We start from the raw sequence: 25,111 nt of genomic DNA on the forward strand, positions 1-25,111 counted from the left end.
GTCGCTTGATTTCGTGAATATTCATTTGAATGTACTGGAAAGTGAAAACAATAAACAGATGGAATTTAATGTCATGTTATATGGGGAGTAGGCGTGGTTGTGTTCAGGATAACATTATTCAATATTTGAATTTGGTTTATATTGGTTGAGTAGGTCCGGAGGTATGCTAATTCACCTAAATGTCGGCAGTTGCATAAATTATGAAGCAAACGGTAGCTGCAACACCAACACCTAGATTCTATCTCTCACATTTGACAGTTTGAGGTTATTCCGGATTTGAGATTAATACCATCAACAACACCAAGAATAATCCACGAAAAAACATTTCCTTATAAAATAATAAAAACAAATTTGTTAAATTTTTCTTTTAAAAATTCTTTTAATATTTTTTCTGTATTTAATTTCATATTTTATAATTTGTGTTAACTAGCTGTTAGATTCTTTATAATTTGTTTAGTATTTTGTTTAATTTTAATATTGGCAAGTATACTCAATTTACAATTTATGCTTCTTTTTTACATTTCTGTAATTTAGTTCAACTGAAATATAAGTTAGAGTATATATTTATTTGTTTACAAATTTAAAAAACAAGAAATAAACAATAACAATTCCTAATAATACAATATAAGTAATTAACATACACGTCTAAGTAAGTAAGTATGTATGTATGTACATTAAATATTTTACAATAGCTTAAGTTATATTTCAGAAAGGCGATACGAAGCTTCAATACATACAAAATGTATGACAGTAGGATGTGTGAGTCAAAGTGATTATGCATAAGGTACATACACAGATTTAATACATACACATACATAAATAAATGTAAAATATTTTATTGAGGAAAAATATTGATTTCGTTTTATTAACTAATATTAGGCGTAGACACTAGCTCAAATTTATATACAAACCTAAATGTACGCGGATCATAATTGTGTTTGTGTGTGTGAATATTTTTTTTAATTTTTATGATTTTTTTTCAGGTGCAAACGAGGTCTTATATACAGGGTTCTAGTTATTTATACATATGCACATATGCATTTCTATGTACTTGTATGTGCTTACTCTTTGTTGGCTTGTTTGTTTTGCTAAACTTAACAGTTATAATTGATTTAAAGTAAATGCTAATGGAATCTTAAATTACAATTAAGGAATGTTAGAGTTAATGCAAATTAACTTTTTTACATGGAAATGATGCCACTGCGCCGGCGCAAGTGTTTCGGTACCGCATACATACATATTTATATATGTGTGTGTGTATGCGAGTATACACTGGCACGCTTTGAGCATGCACACACCGCTGACCGGAGTGGCCTTCAATTGAACTTGTTGCGTCACAATGATTACTAGTTTTATCCTTTTGATTTATAAATATTTTGTGTTTTTGCTAAGCCTAAAGTTAGAATTGATTTGTGTTGCTCTTCAAGGTTGACCTTCATGTTTTCTGAATTTTCGAAAGCTAATGGAATTAAAGTGACATCTTATTTAAATATTTCTTTTGTCCAAAGTGTTGACTATTTTAAATACTTTTTTGTACCAAATTTTAATTTTAATAAATGTGAATTTTGTATAGTGAAAAAGTCTAAATTTAAATTAAAATTTTACTTTACTGCTAGTTTCGAAAAAATAATGAAATATATTCACGATTAATACTGGCCGCTGGACAGAAGAATTGCCTGGAGTCGCTGTTTTTTGCCCTTTGCTTTTAGCCATTCTTTTGGACGTTTTTCGATTTCCGCATTTAATTTTTTTGCAATAACATTTTGTTTTCGTAATTTTGACTAGGTTAGGACGTTTTTTGATTTTTATATGTATAACTGGGTTTAAGTTTTCGAGTTTTTTTGCTTTGATACACAAAACTCCGTTGAAATGTGATTTCCTAGTTTCGCACTTAAGTGTATGTTTGAGCGCATGTGTAGGTGTGTAGCTTTATCTCCGATGCCACCAATAGTTTAGAACATATGTATGGTACATGTTTCCTTTAATGGTGGTTCAAATGCTCCAGTCACACTTCACTTTGCATGCAATGCACACTCGAGTCCTGCGAAAGTTCATCCATGGATGATTCTAAAATGACAAATGAAAAGCAAAGAAGTGGGAATAAGTTAATATCAAATGTAAAGGAAAAATTATTAGTTGATTTTTTTGAAAAAAAAGTATGGTTTCAATGATTTTCTAGTTCAATGTCAATGCCAGAAATGACACAGATTGGAAAAATGATATTTTGAGTATGAATGATATATCAATGAATGATATAAATCAAAACTATAGAAAGCCTTAAATACTTCAAAAGTATTAATTTTACACAGACATGGCAAGATTTAGTTTTGAGTTATGACTTTATTGAAATAAACAAGCGTTACAATTATCTTCGGTATAAGAAATAAGGAAATTAATACTAATTTATATTTTCATAAGCTAGACTAGTGCCTTTGAAAATAATAAAAATGTAAGAAATCATTGATTGAAATATAGTATGTTTGGGACATAAGAAGGTAAGTTTCCATCAAATTTCGCGAAAGAATTATTAACCATTAAAATTTCAACCACGCCCCTCCCGTTCCTTTTCCCTACCAATGTTCCCTAATGTTCGATATTTTATCTTTCGTTTCCGTCCGGTTGCTTCTTACTATGAAAATTTTTATTTCCAAAAACTGTCTACACTCGCCTATTCCACTGATAAAATTTTTTGCAACAAATATATTTATATTTTAGAAATTATATTCAAATTATGTTTTTTTTTGACTCACCGTGCGTTGGATATAAGCCCTTTGAGTTGCCGTTCAGGTGCATAGCATTCTGGGCGTTATTCTGAAATGAATACGTTAACTGCAGGTTAATATGGCGGGCAAATGAGCTTCCTTCGGGTTCACGCACTGCAAATAGAAATGAAGATAACATATAAGAAACGGAGATTTTGAGTTTTTATTTAAAGTATATTAGAAAATGCTAAATATTTTGAAAGCAAATAGATTGAAACAACATTTTATGCAGATGTAAGTATGTAAGTATTTAAACTATGACGCTATTAAAATGTATGCTTAATAATATAAAACTTGTTGTTATGAAAATAGGAATGGTTATTGTATTCAAGCGGCTAGTTTGTTTGAGATTTATTTATGAATTGAATTATTTCGTTTCCATGATTGCATTACTTTCTAAAATCTTAAATATAAAGTTCTTTATAATATAAGCTTAGCCTTCTGCGAGCTTAAGAATTCTACTTATAAGATTATCCTGACAGCTTACTCTATGCGCTCCCTGCTCTTTGCAGGCACCCAGTGAGAATGGAAATAAAATTCACCGCGGCTACCGCTACCAAGTGTCATAAGTTCCCGTGGCGCCCTAACAAGATTGCATCATTGCTCGTTCAGCCGCACCGACATCTCCGTCAACACATGATTACACTTTATGTTTATATTATATTAATTAATATTTTAAAATCGCCAAAAGACTCTGACGGTTTTGCCTATTTTCCAATTTAAACGATAACCAAAATTACTGGCGCCATACTTCCAGTAACAGTTTGCCAATATTCTCGTCAAGAGTCAAGTAAAAGAAGATAGTCGTAACAGTTCAAACATGCTGTAGGAGAAATTTTATCTGTGAGTATTCTTCTTCTGTGTGTATTAGTGTTTTAATAAAAACTAGTTACATTTCGAACAGATTGCAATTCAGTCAAATTGGATGGTTTTTCATTTAGCTTAGCTTTTTAGATTTTGGAAGTTCCAGCTGAAATATTAACTTTTTGGATTTTAATTCAAATTTGCCTAAAATTCCAGATGTAATATTTTCTTTTGGAACTTGCTGTGCTGTAAAGTGATTTTCGAAAAACTTATGTCAGAAATGTTGCAAAAATAAGCTGCAATAATGATTCTAAAATTTTGTATTTAACAAATGATTCATATTCTTCTGCTATTGTGGAAATTTTAAGGTGCTAAGGCTGATACTAAACTTCTTTTTCCTAGGATTGTACATGATTCCCTATTCTAAATAGATAAGGATAGTTCCATATAACATATATCCTTATATATGCACTATATCTTTCACATTTGCATGTGCAATAAGACATTTCTGCTTTAAAACTTATAAAAATAGCAATTAACAACCAAACTTTCGGACTCGAAATTAACTAGTCTAAAAAAGATCAAAATAGTACCAGTAATACAACTATCTACTCTTGGAATTCTTGAACTAAGTCATTTCTACTGCTGGGTCCACTTCACTTATGTGAATTCAACGCTTAAGTCGCCTATTAGCCATTCTATGCTAAGTGCTAACCACAGCCAAATGAACAAGCATACATGCGAATGCACACCTTTAGGATTACTTTTACTAAACAACGACTACGACTACAACTACAACAACTACTTACTTTTATTCTTACCAGCATGAATGTGTTTTTTCTGTCGCGCTCGGGAATTCTGAAACCAAACTTGCGTCACACGCTTACTGAGACCGGTTACCGAGGCGATGCGCTCCAAATCCTGTCCATCCGGATTACTGTCGATCTGAAAGTTGGCCTGCAGCACCTGCAGTTGCTCCTCGGTGAAGGTGGTGCGTACGCGTTTCGTTTTACTTTTATGATAGCCATCACCATCACAGCCGTCTAATGCGTTGAATGCGTGATGTAACAAAAATTGTGTTGTTATTGTTGTTGTTGTTGATGTGCGTGTATGTGTGTGTGCGGATTGAAGCGCCAGCGCCAATATAATCAAGTTAATCGATAGAGTTATCAGCGAAAGCAGCAGCGGCAGCATCGGCAGCATCGTTATTAGAATTGTAGAATGCCCGAAAATGCAGTGACCGAGTGCGGATTAACGGTAAAAGAAATAAACGGTAAAGAGGAATTGTTATTAGTGCGATTAGATGATTGCAAATATTCGAGGAATTAATAAAAAAGTATTTCTTGTGTTCTTTGTTATTACATACTAGGTTTTTGTTGAAATTTTACCAGCCTAGGAATTCTATGAAAATTGTATCTACAGAAGTGTATATCTATAAATAGTATTGGTGGCGCCATGTTAACATGTTGATGGAAAATTTAGCTAAATTATGAAGAAATACATAAATGAGCATAAATATACAAAAATGAGTGCGAAATATTTCAGAATTTTCTTTTTTGATACAAATGCATGCATGCCTGTATTATACAGGAAATATAGTTTCAGTTTGGTGCCTTCCACCTTTAATTAAACCTTTGGATGCAAATCTAACAGTACAGCCAAGCATTTAACATTCTTATGAAGATCTCTTTTAGCAATAAGCTTGACTAGATTACAGTCTGAAACATAAAGAAAAATTATGACTCCTCCATTCAAAGTAAGCGAGCAAACCTAATCGATACACCTTTTTTCATAGATTCGAACAACTTTTTTATGTTCTCGTGAAGTTTGATCTCCTCATATCCATTAGTTAGTGTTTGGCTGCAAAAGTTTGTCTGGTGATTTTTACCATGAACACAAAAATTGAGAACAAGGCTGCTTGAAATTTTCAGTTTGCAATGGAACGTAGCCGTACGGAAGCATTGAAAATGTGTTTGGGGGTCTATTTTATCAAAAACAAAAGTATTTGAATGGCAGAAAGCATTCATCAACGCTTTCTGCATACGAGGCGTCGAGACACGGTTGACGCTATAGCTGAGAATCAATCCTATATTCATCAAACTAAACATTCCTGATGACGAAGTGTGCTTTGATGAATCTGGGTTGAAAACTGTCTAACGGTCTAGCGAATGACGTTCCAATAATGAGCCAAAAACGAAAAAAACAAAAATTCGCTGAAGGCACTAAAGGCCATCCCAGTCGAGACTTATTAAAATTAAGTATATGGAAAATGGGATTAATTGTTGGTATGGTTTTATTCGGCATAGGAAGCTATTAATAAATAAAGTTTTGTGATTTTAAAAATAGCCGGGTAAATAATCCTAGTTAAGTAATATCTTATATCCCTCTAGGAGATATCATTCCAATTATATACCAATATCAGCTTAGACTAAAAATAGAGTTTAGGAAGTAATCATTTGATTGGCAATTGGCAATCTGAATTGGTAATACGCAAGAAAACATTTTTTGTTTTTGTAATTTTAACTTAAAGTGCAAAGCTTTATAGTATTGTAGCACTTTAGCTCCTACTCTTCAAAGTAACTAAAGCCTTAAAGTCTCTACAGAGAACCACTTAAAAATGTATTTAAGCACTCCCGTTGCCTTGGGGCATTTAAGCACACCATGCGTTGCACGTTGCAGCGTTTAAACCCAAAATGATTGCACACAACCAGCAAAGTGGCAAAGTGGCATAGAAGCAAATGCCATAAAACTGGCACTTTTAAGCTTTTGTAGGCCTCTCCGTTGGCCCGCATTGCAAACAAATATGATAATACGAGTGCCTAAGTATATGGCACAGGATACTAAGCTGGTGCGCTATTAAGTAATGTGTGTATTAGAAGACCTCAACATATGCATACATACATACATGCACACAAATGCTTGAGTTTGAGCAAACTGTAGACAAAGTTGACACAAACTGTTGTGGCCCTCAAAACAGACACATACAGACATCTTTTTATGTACATATACATATATTCTCGGTATGTATGTATATTTGTGACAATATTGTGTTTTCGAGTGCTTCGGCTGTTTTTGTTTTTGCCTGACTGAAAGCCATGCAATCGCATGCGATTTAGGGCTTAAAAGTGAGCGGCACACAAACGCAAAAGTCCAACGGGCGAAGCGCAAAAGTTGCTGTGCAATGCTGCCAGCCTGTGGAAGTTGCATAAACACCGAGAGTGTTGCGCTGCCCCTCTGTGGACCACAGCAACAACCACGGCTACCGGCGCATGCATATTCCATGGCAGACATGTCAATGCTGGAGCTCATAAAACAAATGAATACGTGGGTGTGAACACGTGTGTGTGTATGTGTAGGCATGTGCTTGGATGTCAACGTTTCCAACCGTTAGCTTGTTTGTGACGTCACATTTGACATACGTTGTTTTGACATGGTTCTTATTAGTCAAACGTGGCAGCGAGACGAGTGCAGAAGCCAGCAAATATACAAACACACTGACACATCGCACATGCACGCACGCACACATACATACATACTTTGGCCATATTTTGCTTTCAAGCCGCATGGATGTGCGTATAAAAGTGTGCGGTGCGCAGTCAGCGAGTCAATTCTTCTTGTCAGGGATGCCAGCAGCCGATGTTGCCATCCTAAATATGTGTACGTGTCTGAAATGTGCGAGTGTTTTGCCACAGCCGACGCCACCCACCCAGGCAGCCTAAATACTCAACTGCAGTTCAGTCCACTTTTTTTGTGATGGAGTCTGCTGTCACAGACTCTACACATCCGTAGGTAGTGGCTTTTCAAGGCATTCACACCGAATTCGTCACGGCTAGATTTGGAGCTTTACGAATTGTTTCGTTGGTGTTTCATATTTTGTTTTTTTCGCATGTGTCTGGGTTTGTGTGCGTTAAAGGGTGTCTGCACTTTTGTCATTGCCGCAATAAGTCGGCCTCAATAATCGTTGCATGAATTACTGTCTACTTTGGCAATTGGTGCAAGTGCCCCGCTTTCTAAGCTTTTAAGTGAGCGCGCTCTTGTGTGACTATAATGCCGATTATGGCGCGCTACTGTTCTTAGCTGGACATTTACTGGTTTAAAACTCATATTAAAGATTCTATAAATACTTTAATCTAGCATATTAAGTGTATTTCAAAGGACGATATTAACAACACTTTTTCGCTCAAAATCAGAACCCAAGGTATTTCTTCATGAAGAACCTCCATAATCTTGACCATGTTTTAAGCATCTAATTGGTTATTACTATACTTCAAATTGTATTTCAAAGTTTATAAGATTCAAAAGAGTTTGTGATGTATATTCAGTCCTTGAGTTACTAGCCAAAGTCATGCGATAGACTGAGATGTTGACAAAGGTCTTTCTTAAACTCAATTTCACCTCAACATGAACTATTTTGGAACGTTGAAATATAAAAGGCTGAAGCTTTACTTAAGAACTTTTGTCCAATAGTGAATTACACAAATAAATATTTTTTTTATATATATATTGAATGTATGTTTGAGAATATTCTCCGAAAATTTGAAATTGATCGGTCAAGTAGTTTCGGAGATATGCAAGCATTTTTTCATTTAGTGCCATCGGTGCCAAGACTTGGACTGCGTTTTTCTCGAAAAGCTCAAACGACAACTTTTTGTTGTTAAAAGTCAAAAATATGGTTAGTCTTTCCATCATTACTAGCAAACATAATAATAATTTTATTTGTTTTTGGATTTGAGATAATTTTAAGCAGAAAATATGCCTGAGAGTTGTTTCGGATGTCCCCCAGAAGATCGCCAATGGGATCAAGGGAATCAAAATTTTTTCAAAATGAATAGTTTTAGTGACTAGCACATGTATTTGCCTCTTAAAACGGCATTGAGCTGTAAATTTATAACACAATAATGCCAGCGTTTTAAAAAAAGAATAGAAGCCGGGCATTAAGATGAGAGCTCTATGCAAGATTAGCATAGCAATACTTTTAAAGATGACTTGATCAGCTTGGGTCAAATGTGTGGCGAGTTTATTCAACATTTAAGCCGTTATTGCTTCTAGAAAAAAATTAATAATAGCCTGAAAAAAGTGTAGTGAACAAGAACAAATCCATTGGAATGGACGAGAGATTTGTTTTCAAAGTATTTTAAGTATTACACACGGATAACCTAAAAAAATATTCTGCATTTTAATGAAAAGAAACACTTATATATAAACAGGAAAACCCTTATTGGTGGGATATTTTTCGCTAAAGCAGTATTTCAGAATCAAGCCAAATTACTTAGTTAAAAAATATTGGAAGGCATTAAAACTCCAATCAAGGGTAAAAATCAGGTATACTTTTGGCCTTAAGAATTAATTTTCATTATTGCCTATTTTGCACAGCACTTACGTTTATCCATTTTACATTCAAAATCAAAATATAGGTAGATTTTTGATTACAATAATAAAAGTTTTCCGAGTATTCGAATACCAAATTAAACCAATTTGTAGAATTCCTTAGACTAACTTAAAGTAACATCAAAATTAGCTCTTCCACAAATCCTGCACGTGATCGTACTTACCGTCACTTGATGTGGTGCCACCTTCAACCGTTTCCAGGTAATGCGCCTTACACAGCACCCGATCGTCTATCAGAGCAAATTGTTCGCCGGTGGAGAGTTGTCGTCCGCACTGATCGCACGCGAAACACGCCAAGTGGAAGACGAGGTCACGTGCGCGACGCACCCAATCCGTCGCCGAGATGCCACGACAGCACTTTGAGCATTTTGCGCCGAAGCGTCTGAAAAATAAATGACATCCGAGCAAAAATAAATATAGGTATGTAGGAGTACAAATCAAATGCCAGTGACACAGTGAAAATATTTTAAGTGGAGCCTACTTTAAGGCGTTAAGACGCGGATTAAATTCAATGCACGCCATTAAGTGCGTTTGGTGAAAAAGATAAAGTGTTTAACTTAAGCTTTAAGCAACAACGCAAAGCGCAAGTGGCTGTGCATTTGTATAACGGCAGTTACGTGTGTAGCTGTGTGGAGTTTGAGATTCAGCAAATCATGTCGCAGCATTCAAATCAGGCTGACTGATGCGCAAAGTGCGCGCACTTGTCACCGGAAGTGGCATGAGTGAGTGCGCTGGATTGCGCCTTTGTGTGTGTGTGTGTGCATATGCCTGTGTCTGTATTGACATTTTGGCTTACAATCGCACACACACACATGCTGTAATATTTTCATCGCTGTTCGCCTCGTCACACTTCTTCACTTGACACTTTTCGAAATGAGTCTGCAGTTTGCAACGCGCCGATCCGGATTCGGCAGCGCACACCTCGGCTGCCAGATACACGCGAAGGTGCGTGTGTGTGCGCTCAATCGCTTTGGCGACATCTGCATCAATGACTCGATTGTGTATCTTATAGATAAAAGTTGAGCAAAAAAATTAAAATTAAAGCAACAATATTTATGCTGTGTTATTCTTAGTTGGTCGCTTGTTTGGTGCGACTGGCACGTTTGTGGAACAACAACAACCAAAGCAACACCATTGATATGAGCAACGCAAATGACAACAACAATCAACTTAAAATTCTTAGCTTGGAAAATAAATATTTTTACAACCGCATCAGTCATTTTCGTTTCATCTCTTTCAGAACAACAACAACAACAAGCGTGCACTGCTTTGAGCCTTGCCTTACTGCCTTGGCCCAGCAGTCAACTCTGCGATGTATTTATCTTTACACGTACACAAACAAATGTGTGTGTGCGTCTGCTCGGTCGTAGCTAACTGGTCCGTGGGGACATCGCTGCTGTAAAGGCCGCAGCCGCCGTCTTTGGGGACACCTTCCGCGACGGAGCGCAATTGTACCGACTCATGCCACTCAATGGAATTGAAAACTCAAAGTGACAGTAGATAGATAGTGTGTGAAAAAACACGAAAATAAAGTTAAATAAACACGCTTAAATAATACAAAAACAAAAATAAACAAGCACACGTAGTAGTTGAAGCGAGTGGAGGGCAAATCGAAGCGAAAATCTACTTTATGAACATTACTAGCTTTGCATTTAATGTTATTTTGTTTTTGTTGTCTTTACGCTTACTTACGCTGCTTACGCACACAAACGCATGCGTATATCTACATATGTACATATGTATGTAGTTTTCTCTGTTTATTTTATTTCTTTGCGTTTTTATGTATTTTTGAACTTTTTTATTTATTTTTGAGCTTAAAGTGTTGAATCAAATGCTCTTAGCTGCGTTACATTTAAAAGTTTAGAAAATATTTTCATATCATACTGTTGACTTCGTTTATATTTTAGGGAGTGTGGGAAAATATTTATTCGACACCTGAGTATATGGTTTCCATTTATGGTGACATAAATACAAATGCATACAAATATTACAAACAATGACAATTATTGAATGTTTTCTTTTTGTAGTTGTTGTTTCTTATAAATTTGTCCAGTCAGTTATGAAAACAGATACCAATTGAAGCATAAATATGGCGAGCTGAGAGCTGTTTGCTGAAGTGAAATTTTACCGAGAGCTTAACAACAACAACAAAAAAAATCACAAAACAGAAATTTAATTTTCGAAATCTTGATATCACGAAAATTGTATAATTAAAATATTTTAGGAAATAGTTGTAGAATTATATAAACTTAAAAAAAAATCACACAAAGGCTTTCTAAAAATTGCTTAATGGAGACAAGGAAATTTTTTACTAATCTCTTGAAAGATCTAGTAAAAATAATCTCTTGTTTTTTCATTAAATTGACGGTTTTATAGAGTACAAATATAATGATCCGGCTTAAGTCAAATATTCTCCAGTTTGTTCAAATATAAAGGTGGATGTTGACAGTAAAGTTTTACCAAACATATAACCAAATCCTCTCAACTGTGAATTCTGGCTCGTCACGATTCAACCCCATTCATTATCGTCTGACGTTGACATACATAAGTGCTCCACTTTTTATTACTGCTAACCATCCATTTCATAAATGGATCTATCTTATTGCGATTCACATATAAATATTTCGATTCACATATATCCATATTTCCGACAATTGGCCTTCCGTAGCGTGGTGCATCTTTAAAATAAAAATTACAAGAACGAAATCGATAACACCGTAATAAACTACATTTTAAGCCACCTGGTTTAGGGTTTCGCAATAACTGAAGAAAAATACTGGCACAAGCAAACAAAAATTTCTGTGAAATTTTTTGGTACGATATCTTATTTTTATAACGCAAAAAATCGTAACTCGATCGCTCTATTATAATGCAAGATAGAGATTACTAAAGCCATTTGGAAAATAAACATAACCATTGATTTTTATTGACAAAATTGTACAGGGTTTTCCAATAAGAGTGATATGATTTCTTTTTCTACTAGGTGTTAGGGAAATTCAAATGTTTTGTATTGAATATCATTCAAATTGAGTACAGGACTTCTTTTGCTGGAACGAATTCGATGAATACTTTCTCAAGTACTTTTTCGACATGGCACGTTCGATCGTGACTTCTTAAGTTTGAAGAGGATTGAGTTTATTGATAAAAACCAATGAAATGAAATGAAGTAACCTAATGATTTTAAATCACAACTTCTTGGAGGCCATTCAATGTCATAATTGATTGAAATAATCGAATCTTCACACTTTTCTCGCAATATTTGTTGCGCGTGCTATGTCCCTCCCGTCTTGTTAAAGCCGCCAAGGTCAACTTTTTCCAATTGCGGCCATAAAAAGTTGGACCGATGATTCCACCAGATTAAAAACCACATCAAACTGTCAATTTATGTGAATGAAATGATTGTTCATGAGTAATTTGTGGATTTTCTTCGCTCCAGAATCGACAGTTTTGTTTGATTTCCGCACTACTCAGATAAAAGTGAGCCTCATCAGGAAAAATAATTTTCTAAAAAAATCATATTTTTCTCAAGTTATTCCAAGGATCATTCATTTTCAAAATCCACCAGGTTGTGGTTTGAGACAGTCACAAATTTGGGAACGTCTTGAAATCGACAAATTGCGGCCTTCAGCAACACTTGCCTGAACGGTGGGAATATTTTCATTACTTTGAGTTTGTTTTTCTTGTAACGGTGCATATTCGCTCCATATAATTAACTAGCCTTATGTAGTTGAAGTTACTCCCTGGCTTAGATCTTCTTTGCTTGTTTTGATAATAAAATTGATTAATTTGTGAACTTTGTTCTAGTTACAGATCCCCGCATATTAATGTTGTAGAAATCAAATTTAGAAATCATATCATCTCTGTAAACTAAGAAAAGAGTCAAAACAGTCACACACAGTTACATATTATTTAGCACACTGATGCTAATTCATTACATTTACATGCATATTCACTGATATCCCTACATGATTTTAAGTATGTGATATGCTCTCTCGCCTTTCCGGTTAATACTTACTTGCCATAGTCTGCTTTACAATAGACTTGCCGTTCGCGGATGAAACACGATTGCTGTCGGTCGAGCGGGCATTGACAGATGCAGCAGCGCAAACAGGTGGCATGCCACGAACAACCGCCAACCTCGAGAAAAAACCGATCCGAGATTGGCTCCCCACATGCCGCGCATGAACGCAGCTCAGTCTGTAAGGAGAAAATTAAAAAATATATGTTTTATTCTAATAAATTATTTAGTAATGTAAAGAGAGTCTAAATCTATTTGTAAATGAAGGAGCTTTGGGGAATGGGGAAGTGAGTGAAAATGGCCTTAATCTATAATGAAGTAATTGGTTCAAATTTATAATAGTTATTCGGTGAAGAGTCACCTGGATTCAACAATAACTTATTAATAAGAGATGTAGGTCCGCCTAACTATGTAGAAAAGGAGGAAAAAAATATGTTTTTACAAAAAATGATGGAAATACATACTCGTATGTAGTTAGATCTCACTGTTCCTAAGAATATTCAATTATTTTACCAATATCATTCACCTTTAGACCAAAGAATGTCTTCAAAATATAAATTTTATTTTCGCTATTTAGAATAGAATTAACAGTTTTACACAAAAAATGTTGACAAATCCAAGATAAAGTAATTCCCGACTTACTAGACGATTTTTTATCATTAATTAACCAAATTCAATTTCGCTAGGTCCTCTAAGTTAAGAAATACGCGAATTTTATGTTAAACATTGGTGTAACAACTGACATAAATTAGAGGTTTCAGCAAAGAGAAAGAGAAAGAGAAAGAGAAAGAGAGAGAGCAAAGACATAAATTTATGGTATTATTGTGGAATCACTGCATATTCATTAGAACGTTGGCATTTAGCCGTCGGCAGCGTTCGTGATTTTTATATGGCATGTGAAGTCGGCGAAGTCGTTGGTTCCTCATTTAGTTGTTGTTTATGGTTAACTCTACTCGTATGGAAGAGTTTCTTTATTAGCTTCATAAAGCGTTACGAATATTTATGAAGCGGCTAAATGTTGCACAAACTTGGCTAAACAAACGAAAATGTTCATTTAGGCTTAAATGCGGAGCAGAGGTCTAGAGAAATGTAGATTTGTGCATGTAAAATCGTAATATGTCAAATGTAAGTAACGCGGTTATGCGTATAATCCGAAGGTGGTAAAACGAAGAACATTAAACAATTTGCACAAAGTAACGGTAGTTATTCGGAAAATTAAAGCATAACTCCAGCGTGCTCAATGCCTCTGTTATGCAATTATGATCGGTTGATGAGTATTATGTGTATGTATGTATGCATATATTAACAGTTACTCTGGAAATTCCTATAAGAAAACACATACACAAACCTTCTCCCGTCTTTCCCATAAATTAGGACAACAATAAGCTTTTGGCTTTAAACATTTCATTAAATTCAAATTAAAACATAAATTCGAGACTTTTTATGTTAATTACATTTGGAAATGTTGTTGACTTTTGCATCGGCGGATTTTAAAGTTCAAAATATAATATTTTATACTTAAAAGCTTAAAACGAATTTTGTGTTATCGACACAAATTTCAAGTAGCAAATTCAGTCGTAAATATTCAAATTTCTCGTTGGCTATAATTTGTTTATATTTTTGTGTGTTGTTTTTGAAATTTTCATTTAGTTTTTTTTGTTTTTCTTTACTTATATTTTTTCGTTTTTATTATGGGCGCCCAAGGTTATTTACGATGTCTCGGCCATTAGCCAAATGGGGTTGTAAATACTTCAAAGTGTTTTTTATGTATGTGTAGTATTTTACGAATATTTTAATGTAATTTAAATTTGATTAAAAAATATGTATATGATATTTAGGGGAACATGTTACATATGATTCTCAAGAATATTCAGAAATGAATAAGCTTGATATTAGAATCTCGAAAGAACGTTCTCATTCCTATAAAAAGTGAAGAATACACTATCACCATCACCATCTTTTATCATTTCGAAGTTTTTAGAATGCTTGCGGAAGATTTATTAGATCAAATTAACAAATTTAAGTCTCAAAGTATTTGATATTAGCAGTTTAATTCCATGAGATAAAAAAAAAATATTATTACTTTTTTGATTATGTATTATATTATAGAAAAACTTTTTAAAACTCAAGCCGAAAAATTATCTTAACTGAAAGCTCTCAAACATGTAAACCTTTAGGACATAGGCATATAATATCATAAGAAAAAGTAGGCACACAAACTTCAAGTTGGTTCTATTTTATGATATCTACAACGGACACCTATTAAATGACTGAGGCCATTGTGCTGAACCCCACAACATTTGACAATATTGAAATGAGCAGAGTGTCGAGGATATAGCGTAGCTAAGTGTGAACACGATTGTAAGTATGTACATATGTATGTATGTATGTGCATAGGTATGCGTATTGAGGACTCTGAATTAGTTGACGTCCACCATGTTCTCGGGTGACACTTAATATTTTCATGTATTTTTATTTTTTATTGCTATTACTTTATGTATGATCGCTTGTTTTTGATAAAGCACACACTGGTTTTTGAGTTAACAGACCCTCTGGTATCTAAAAGTATTCGCCGCCATACAAAAGCAGAAAACAAATAGGCTATACAGTGACTCAAAATATTAATCATACAAAGTACAACTTTTAGGTTGTGGATTTTGAAAACAAAATTTAACAGAAAATTTAAAATTAAAATTTAACGTTTTATATGAGCGAATACTTTTCTACTGACTAAAAAATATGTTATAGAACAATACAAAATACTAAAATATTTTTTGGCGTTTATATTTTAAGAAAAAAACTCGCGACAGACTATATGTCATTTTTGTATGTTTTCATTCAAAACCGAGAATCTTTGTATTTAAAATATTTGAATTGGGCGAAAACTTGATCTAGCCCTTATACATATAACTAATAGCACGATGTTTGACGTTTTACATATTAAGGTATTTCCTTGGCTCACTGTAAGCAATAGAAATACCTTCCCATAAATTCCTATGTACATATATCTTTTCATGTATATACATTGCTGTTTCTATGGCCACTACTGTGTTCATTGGTTTGCCGCCATCCGCCATCCTGCCTACTTCCCTTTTATTATCCTGTGTGACATTAAAGCGCCAGCAATGCTGTGAGTTGGAATTTTATTATCTTTATATTGCTTTTTTTATGTTTGCTTGTTGGTTTTGTTTCTGGTGTCTACATTTAGTTGTTGCTTTCGCCAAGGGGTCGCCTAAAACGGTTTGGGTTTGTGATGTAATAAATAATTTTGACATGTTTGGTGGGCATAGAAGCATGACTTTTGCATTGCTAACGGCATTGTCTCTATCGCCATTTGTTAGTTGGTCTCGCCTGTGCGTGCGTTTGTGTGTGCGTTTATGGCTGCCAGGCGCATGCGCACTCATGGCGCCGTGCTATGTTAGTAATACTAATTGAAAAACCATTTTGTATATGACAATTCGTAAATTGTTGCTGTTGTTTTTACTGCTGTGAATACATATGTTTTTCGGTTTTTTGCTGGTGCTGTGTTGTCCTGCGTGTAAACAGGAGCGATTTGCTGTGGTTGCTGGCTGCGGTGAGTTTGAACCCTCCGCACTTAAGCGCGTACCACAAAATACACACACACATACATTCACATGTGTATTTATGTATGGCATGTGTCTGTGCGTGTATGCCGTTACGTGTCAAAATTATTCATATGCTCGTACCCTGGCATTGTGATGCTAAACAGCACTTGTGCGAGTGGTGACTTCACCATATTGCCGCTGTCAAAAATGATTTGTGCAAAAAAGAAAAACGAGAAAAATGAAATGATATGAAATTGTCTGCCTCCCCTCTCCGTGTGCGCTGCTGACTCGTTTGCGTCGGGTAAAATCGGAAAAGACGTTTCGTCACAGATATTTTAACAGTTGTTTTCACATCAGTGCAAACGCCCAACAATTCAGCTGCAACCTCAAAAGTCATCTCGTGCTTTGCTTCACAATCACACACACACATACACATACAAACAAGCGCATATTCATGTAAACTTCTAATTCTAGAATCTATAGCCACTTCTAGCCAGTCTACTCGCCTTAAATTCGTTGCGCTACGTTGCCGTTTCATACATATTTAACATTTTGTGTGTTTGTTATTCTCTTATTGTTGTTGTTATGTTATATCTCTATTTATCATTATTGTTTAGCTTTTCTCGAGCCACAAAGTAGCATCGATTAAGTGAGGCGTCGCTGTAGTTATCGCTGCTTAATCCAACACCGCTGTTCTCCGCGTCATCGTTGCGGCTTTTTCTTCGCTTTTTTCGTTTTTTGTCGATTCGAAATTGTTTTTTGATCTTTACCGCTCGCCATTGTTTACCTTAGCAGTTATTCACGTTCGACGGTAAACAGTAAAAATTTGTCAGTTTAACAACAAATACGTGTACTAAGTAACCGACTTAGCTGCTGACGCACACACACACTTACATAAATATGTATATTGACGTGCATTTCGCTGTAGCTCAACATCAAAGCTTCGCTCTCGTTCAAGTAGACTTTTTGAACAGGTTCTACTCGCTTGACGTTGCTGCGCGTCACTTTGAAGTGTCACTGTGCTTCGCTGGAGCGGGCGAGTGGGGTAATGCCCAACACACTTTTATTATAAGGTTGAGTAAAATTGAAGATGTCGTTGGGGTCTAACGGAATCATAAATTTTCAATACCTTTTTCTTAGTCTAAGAATCAAACAACGTACTGATAAAGAATTCGGAAAAAAAAGAACCAGAAAGCTGAATAGCATTTACAAGAATTTTGAAAAAATTGGAAAATGGTCGCGGCTGTTAAAAATTTTCCGGAAATTGAAAAAATCTACCGATGCTTGTTGGGTGTTGACAAATTAAGTGTTTAAATAAATTTGCGCGTTTAAGCACGTGTTCTCTTTAATATATGTTAATATCGACCAAGTAAGCTTTTTTGTTTATAAAGTGCTCGCTTTAAATTAACGCCAATTTACTGTTTATGTGCATACTCATAAATTTCTATATACTAACTTACTTAGATATACATATGTAGATATGGATACAGATACACATATTTCCAACATTTGTTCGGAAGTGCTTCATGCGCTTTTGTTGGATTCGGTTCATCTGAAAACATTCATACTGTCCACCACTGTTTACTTTCATACACGTAAATCGACGATTCATCACCTATCCTAATGATTTAGACGCGTTACGACCAATCAACACCACCATTTTTTTGAGCGATTGACAAACAGATGACTATCTTACAATATCAATAGTTTCTGGAACAGCAACTGACACTGGAATTTGAATTAACCATACCATCGATAAACATGGGTTATTGATGGACTTCATTGCCAAACATTGAGCGATTGACTGTATTGTTTCCATTAGACCCTCAAAACTCTAAAGACCTAATGGTAATATACTAATAGAAGCAAAAAAGCTTACTTTGCACAAAGAAAAAGAAAGTTTCCAATAAAATTTATTGGTTCAAGATTCCGTTTACATATTTTCAGAATTCACATTATTTAAGGATTCAAGATAAAATGAATTTTTTCTGAAGAAAAAAGTGAGCGTAATTTTATCTTCCACAACGCATCTCACATGATATTGCATTCCCACGCTATGCTAGATGGCAGAAAATAAATCATATACACTGCATGGCCTTGACCTTTGTAACCGAAAATGTGTGTATGCGTGTAAACATAAATATTGTTAATAAAAATTATAAAAAATGAAGTGTAAACATACAAATTGTACCTTGTAGCTAATAAAATGTATAAATATCTGTGAAAAAAAAGATCTTGCATCAAGAACCTTCGTTGAATTTGCAGTCAAGGTATTGCAGCAACTATGCACAGCAGTGCCTGCGTGTATGTGTGTGTGTGTCTGCTTTCTCGCACTTCAATAAAACTGACTTTGCTAAGGTACAACTAATGAAATATAAACTTATCGAAGGTGTAATAAAATTGACAAGTCACACACACACCTGTACATATGTGTATATGAATATATGCATGTACATATATATATATGTATGTACCTATGTAACTATTTATATGATCTTCATCGTACATGGAAAGCTATAAAAAGCAACTTCAGTGCAAGTGTAATAAAATGAAATTTTATAAATGTTATAAAAACAGCAAGCGCAAAAGTAATGAATAAATTAGAGAATACAATGAAGGAAAAGATGTTCTGGGAAGGCCATAAAGACACGAGCAACTGAATCGAATATGGAAATACTAGCATTACATAAATCCACACTTTTATTATCTAATAAAAGTTTAAACAATACAATAAAAAGTGTGAATACACATACATACCTATATTTATTTGTTTATGAATACTTGTAGGAATTTGTTTTTGTTAAAAAAGGCTATCAATACATTATGCAATATTTAATTTTCTAAATAACATTAATTTATTGACGTAAGAGATGTTGATTACACCATGTTCTGCAAATTCGAGGGTTTCGGTTTTGAGAAATATTTCTTTCTTGATTTATTACCCCGTTATTTTTTTTTTTTGAGAGCCATAAAAAACTCGTTGGAATACCAAACTACATAAATCTTAAGAAACAAAACAGACTCGGGACTTTTGCTTAGGCCTTAGGGCTGGTATTTTGTGATTCCCAAGATTTCTGGTTATGAACCACTAGACCCTCATAAATCGACTTAGCGCTTTGAGTTTACCAACAATTTGTTAAGGCTGCTCAATTCCAGTATTTTTCTCAGGTTCCCCGAAAATGTGTCTCTTGAGACCACAGGTTGACAAAATAAATTTGTCAAGAAAGTGCATAGATGATTCCACAAAGCAGCTGCATATAGTTTTTACAATTTGCGTCCGACAAGATACGTGTCATTATATATACGAGTACATACATTATATTGGACATTGTCTTGTCTAAGACAAAATAGTTCAGAGGATCCCTTAGGTACTACTCTGAGCCAGAATGATTGATCTTTGATTGTTGACCAGTACTTGCCAAGCTCACGGAAGGTATAGCTGTCGACTTTGCGATTTCCAGCGATTTCGCAGAGTCTCGAAACCTTCCACAGTTATTCTTGCTTCCGTTGCCCAACTCAATTACGTTTTCCAAATCCTAATTTGATTATAAGCACAAGCTAATCCATATATTTATAAATACACTTCAACTTAATACCAAATAGTTCCGCAAGTCAATATTATCTGCAATAAATGCTTCTAGTAGCGAACTTCGAGTTGTAGAGATTAGGCGAGCGTCCTGACACCTAACACACAGTTTTATTCTACAGAAATTGGGCCAGCTTCTAATTAAACGCTATTTGATAGATCCATACACTAGTAGCGTCGGTGCCGGATTAGCCACGTCGCACGTAGCAAATGCTACGGGCCCCGCGCTCCAACTGACCGTAATTAAAAAAATATCAATTTACATGGAGCGTAAAATATCCTTGCATGCTTTAAACACGAAGAGCTTAGGCTATGTTTCATTTCCACCTTCCACCTGAAAATCTGTTATGTGTTTTAATCACTATTAAGCAAGTATTGGAAGATATTTTCAATAACGTGGATCAAAAAGCGATGTGCCGTAATAAAGCTTTCGGGCTACTTTCAATGATGAATAAGTTAGAAACGGGAATAATGACAATTACGTGGAACGAAATCCACTTGCAAGCGGCTAGTGCTTCGCTGCAGTCGTCTGATCAAGACCTTAATAAAGGGATTCGAAAGAAATGGGATATGAAAGAATGTCATAAAATTACTAGTGTTTTTGAAGTATTTCGACAGCTAAAATCTCTTACAACAGAAGAGATCTTGGAAAAATCCTCTAATATGGTCAGTGCTTACGAAGATGATTTGGAGAACAGCCTAGGCAGCAAATTAGTGCAGTTCGTACAGCTGCTGAAAACAAATGTGGCTACTGTTACTGACACCAAGAAACAGCAGCCTCTGGAACAGCAATATTATAAACTTTTATTAAATAATTCTTTAGAATCGTGTTTCCCAAACTTAGAAATTTGTTTGCGAATTTACTTAAATATCTCTCATGATCACTAACTGCAGTGGCGAACGTTCTTTTTCAACATTAAAACGCATTAAAAATGAATTAAGGAACACGATCGGCAAAGAACGTCTTAATCATCTCACTTTGTTGAATATAGAGCATCACTTGCTAAAAGAAGTCGATTTTGAAAGTATTATCTCTAAATTTGCCCCTAATAAATCCAGAAAACTTTATTTGTAACAATTTTGTTTCATTTAGTACCCTAAACTTGAGAACCTATACCAAAACAAGGGCCCCTAGACAGAGTTTGCTACCGCCCCGCGCTAGTTTAATCCGGCACTGAGTACCGTCGAACTTCATACAACTGAAAGTTCTCTTATGAGTCTTAATTTTTTTACTTTGATTTCTTCTCCTTGACACGTTGAGCTAGTTTAGTATCAATCGTGTCTTTTTGAATGACCAACTGTCATTCTGTTCCTATCATTTTATTACCTTATTACCTTGTAAGCCCTTTTCCTAATGCTGTGGGAATTGAAAGCTAAATGCTACCGTTTTGAAACTTTTCTTCATTCAATGGTCGACAGAAGAATGCTTCACGGCATAAAAAGCGCCCATGATCAGTAGAAATTTCCACTGTGAAATACATAAATACGAATTAGTGTCGCTGCTTTGTTACGCACTCTCGAGCCTACCGGCTTTGTTGAGTGTTCAGATTTTGTACGCCTATTTTCCACAGTCGCACCAGCTAGTTGCTCCGATTTCAAAGCAAAGCAAAATGTCAAGAAAGTGAAATATACATATATACTACAAATGAATATTCAACAATATGTGTGTGTGTGTGAACTACATTTTAAACGAAAGATTGATTATTAAACACACAATGTACATATGTATGTAGTTGTGGAAAAGTGCAGCTCAATGGTCTGCTTACGGCTTTGAATTGATGACATCCCCCCGGCATATGACATATCATTGCGCAAATTGAGTGATCATCAATAATGACAAAGCGATTCGTCATCAATATTGAACACTGTCACACAGTGAAAATATCCGCCCGAGGCAGTAGCATCAAATTGCTTGAGGTTGTACGCGTATTGTGCTCGTAGAGATAAAAAAATCATTTTACCAAAACTTCACGCGTCATGCAATGCCCATCCGAGGCGATCACTTCATTTTCAGTGGTCCGCTTGTCAAGTTCGCCAAGTTGTTGTTGGGTGTCGTCGTTACATTTTGTGTTCATATATAAGTTGGTTTGCTTGTAGGTAAATGTATATGTGTGTTGCAGCAAAATAATTCCAGATTTTCATGTGCCAAGCGCTGAATATGATCGCGGCGACGAGCCTTAATCGCATTTTAGATTTCTATTTCTATTTTTATTTACGATTATTAATTGGAGTGCCATAAGTACTAGCTCTCAAAAGAGCGTGAGAATATGATTTGTCTGGTAATATCTACTTGTTCTCAAAAGTAAAGTGGATATTTTTAGCGGGTATCAAAGTTTTCAAGATTTAGAGAAATGTTAAAAGCGAATTGCAAAGGGTGTGTATTTCAGACATGGAAAAGTTAATTTCTATTCACCTATATTGACATTTCAGATATACATACATATGTATATAGTATATAGTATTATTAAGACATTATTTTTATTTTCTGCCTCACTTCATGACTTATATGTATTTTACCGTTTTTAGTATTTTTTTGTATTCTGAACAGGTTACATGTACATATTAAGTTAGCCACGAAGTTTATGAAACCCAGAAGGAAACGTCGGACAATCTATAAAATTTGTTTATAAATGATTAACATGATGAGTTGAGTCGATTTAGGATATCCATCTGTCTGAGATATCGACCTAAAGTTTTTAACACCTCCCTTTCTCTCCTCCACGTCTCTTCCTGACATTGGTTATTATCGAAGTCAGTCCGACCATCTTCGTAGAAATTGTTCAGATCAAACTAATATAGCACATAGCTACCATGCAAACTGAACAATCAAAATCAAGATGTAGATTTTTTTTATAACCTTTTAAGCTATAAGAAATGTATCTGTGGAAGATATCATGACTTCTGGGCATTTAAAATTTAGATTTTTCGTATTTATTTCCACTTTCGTCTTCAAAATTTAAATGACCTTTACGCCCTCATATGGTATATGTATGTACATACATACATAGGTAGACAAGTTGATTTCGACTCACTAAATATTTCTTATTTTATAGTATTTGTGTTGCCACAATTTTATAGCAAGTTTTTTTTTATTTTGTGTGCTAAATAAAAATTTTAACAGCATAAATAAAAATGCGCTAAAAAAGCAAAGTCAATAACAAAGCCTGCCTTTTTGTAATAAAAATAATAAAGCGTAAAATCGCAAACAATAGTTAAGCATAGCGCCAATGTCGCTTTCACGGGCGAATTTTAATTCAATTTATCTTCCTCCATTTTTGTGACAAGCGATGGAGGACATTTTTTATTGATGCGATTTTACATTTCACACTTTTTATTAAACTTTATTAAAGCGTTGGCTTTTTAGCAGCTAGAGTTACTTATGTATGTATATGTATATAGTATTCTTTTTTTAAATTTGTGTACATAAGTTTGCTTAATTCGAATTTATTTTTCTTTGTTTATTTCTCACCATTAAGTTTTGCAATAAATATACATAATTCATTTATATATATTTTTTGCAATTGAATTTTGTGTAAATACGCAAAATCATTCAATTAATTTTAATTACTCCCTCCGAGCAATGTGAAATTAAGGCTCTGCGTTCGCCTTTACAAACATGCCTTCCCCATGCTCCGTTTAGTTTTTTTGTTACATCCAAATACATAAAGTCCCCCAAACTCCAACAAAATATCTCCTCTCCGTTAATGCAAATGGTCAATATAATTTTCTCTCCTTTATTTTGTGATTTTTATGCTCAGTTGTTTACTTTTTGTTTTAGTTTTTCTCTTAATTTGTATCGCTACATCGACAATGAACGCATTAATTATGTTTTGTAGAATAAGCAAAAATGTTTAGATAATTTATTTTGGCAAATTATTTACGCGACACTTTGGGGCGCCATTAACGCATAGCGACCCAACAACGCAGCAGCGCAACAACCAATAGCCAAACAGACAACGCACTGCTGCTTTCGGCCAATCGCAAGCCAGCTGAGCATTGTAGGCAGTTATTTTTACGAGTGTGTGCACACTCACATAGCTATGTAATAACACAATTGTTGCTGTGCACTGACTGGGGAAAAAATCGTGCGTTCAAGTACACACTACTTAAACACAATTAAAAACATGTTTTTAGTTTGTAAAATTTATGTTTTTATAGAAATAATTTTCCTATTTGCTTTTAATATGTGAAGTTGGGAAACATTTATTCAAGTTTTGCATGGAAAATGTCTACTAATTAAAAATATTATAAATAATGCTCATATTGGCTTCAGCAATGATATTGACTACGCCGTCACTAGTTCTAGACTTATTTTATAATGAACCATATTATTATTAATTTTTAATACAGATCGCTGAATCAATAAGCCGTATTCACTTTTCAAACATTTTTCGAGAATTCCCGACGTTTGAGAACTATATACTTTGGATACGTACTGAGGAGATACATTAATGGGGAATAAAGACGATTTTGGGTGGAAATATTATAATCCAGTTTTGCAACCAGTCAGAAATATATACATATATACAGACTTAAGTACCCTTCTTTAGAGAACTCAATATTGAGACCTACGTACATAAGTCGCTTTTAAGTGAACACTCAAACATTCGAAAGTTTCCATCAATCAAAACACTAATGAATGGTACCTGACTCTGAATGGCCAGCAAACCAGAAAAGTTCCGACGCCCTTATTTAGTTCAATAACCGTAGTAATGTCTACATCGAAATAAAAACATATGTACGTATATGTAAATAAAAGTGAAGCAGAAAAAAATAATAATAATAAAACTGAATGAATGGCAGCAGAGCGCAGAAAACGCTTGGAGCGATAAAGAAGTTTTGTCGTTGACATAAAATGATAAAAACAAAGTTTTTTCGCCAGCTTCTGCTGCCACGAACATTGTAGAGCCCATGGCGTTGCCGTAAAGAAAACTGGAAAGGGCATAGCTACAAAGCAGCGTAGAGGAACTGCTTAATTACCGATTAA

The 25,111-nt window shown here is 34.7% G+C and overlaps 1 protein-coding gene across 2 annotated transcripts in view; it reads right to left on the reverse strand.

The window, feature by feature from the left end:
• Positions 1–871: 871 nt before the first annotated feature.
• The window catches only part of LOC105232721 (LIM/homeobox protein Awh), a 46,116-nt gene continuing 21,876 nt past the window's right edge, over positions 872–25,111 (reverse strand). The window contains exons 2-6 of one of the 2 annotated variants that reach the window (XM_029553028.2): positions 12,970–13,151; positions 9,119–9,336; positions 4,388–4,609; positions 2,751–2,876; positions 872–2,067 (exon numbers count right to left, since the gene is read on the reverse strand). In XM_029553028.2, coding sequence (XP_029408888.1) covers positions 2,006–2,067; positions 2,751–2,876; positions 4,388–4,609; positions 9,119–9,336; positions 12,970–13,151 — 810 coding nt within the window. In that variant the 3' untranslated portion in view covers positions 872–2,005. Of the gene's footprint in view, positions 2,068–2,750; positions 2,877–4,375; positions 4,610–9,118; positions 9,337–12,969; positions 13,152–25,111 lie in introns of both variants that reach the window. The other variant, XM_011214525.4, reaches the window with a different exon arrangement.

This window comes from Bactrocera dorsalis, chromosome 5 (genome assembly GCF_023373825.1).
Source record: "Bactrocera dorsalis isolate Fly_Bdor chromosome 5, ASM2337382v1, whole genome shotgun sequence".
NCBI classification, from domain to species: domain Eukaryota; kingdom Metazoa; phylum Arthropoda; class Insecta; order Diptera; family Tephritidae; genus Bactrocera; species Bactrocera dorsalis.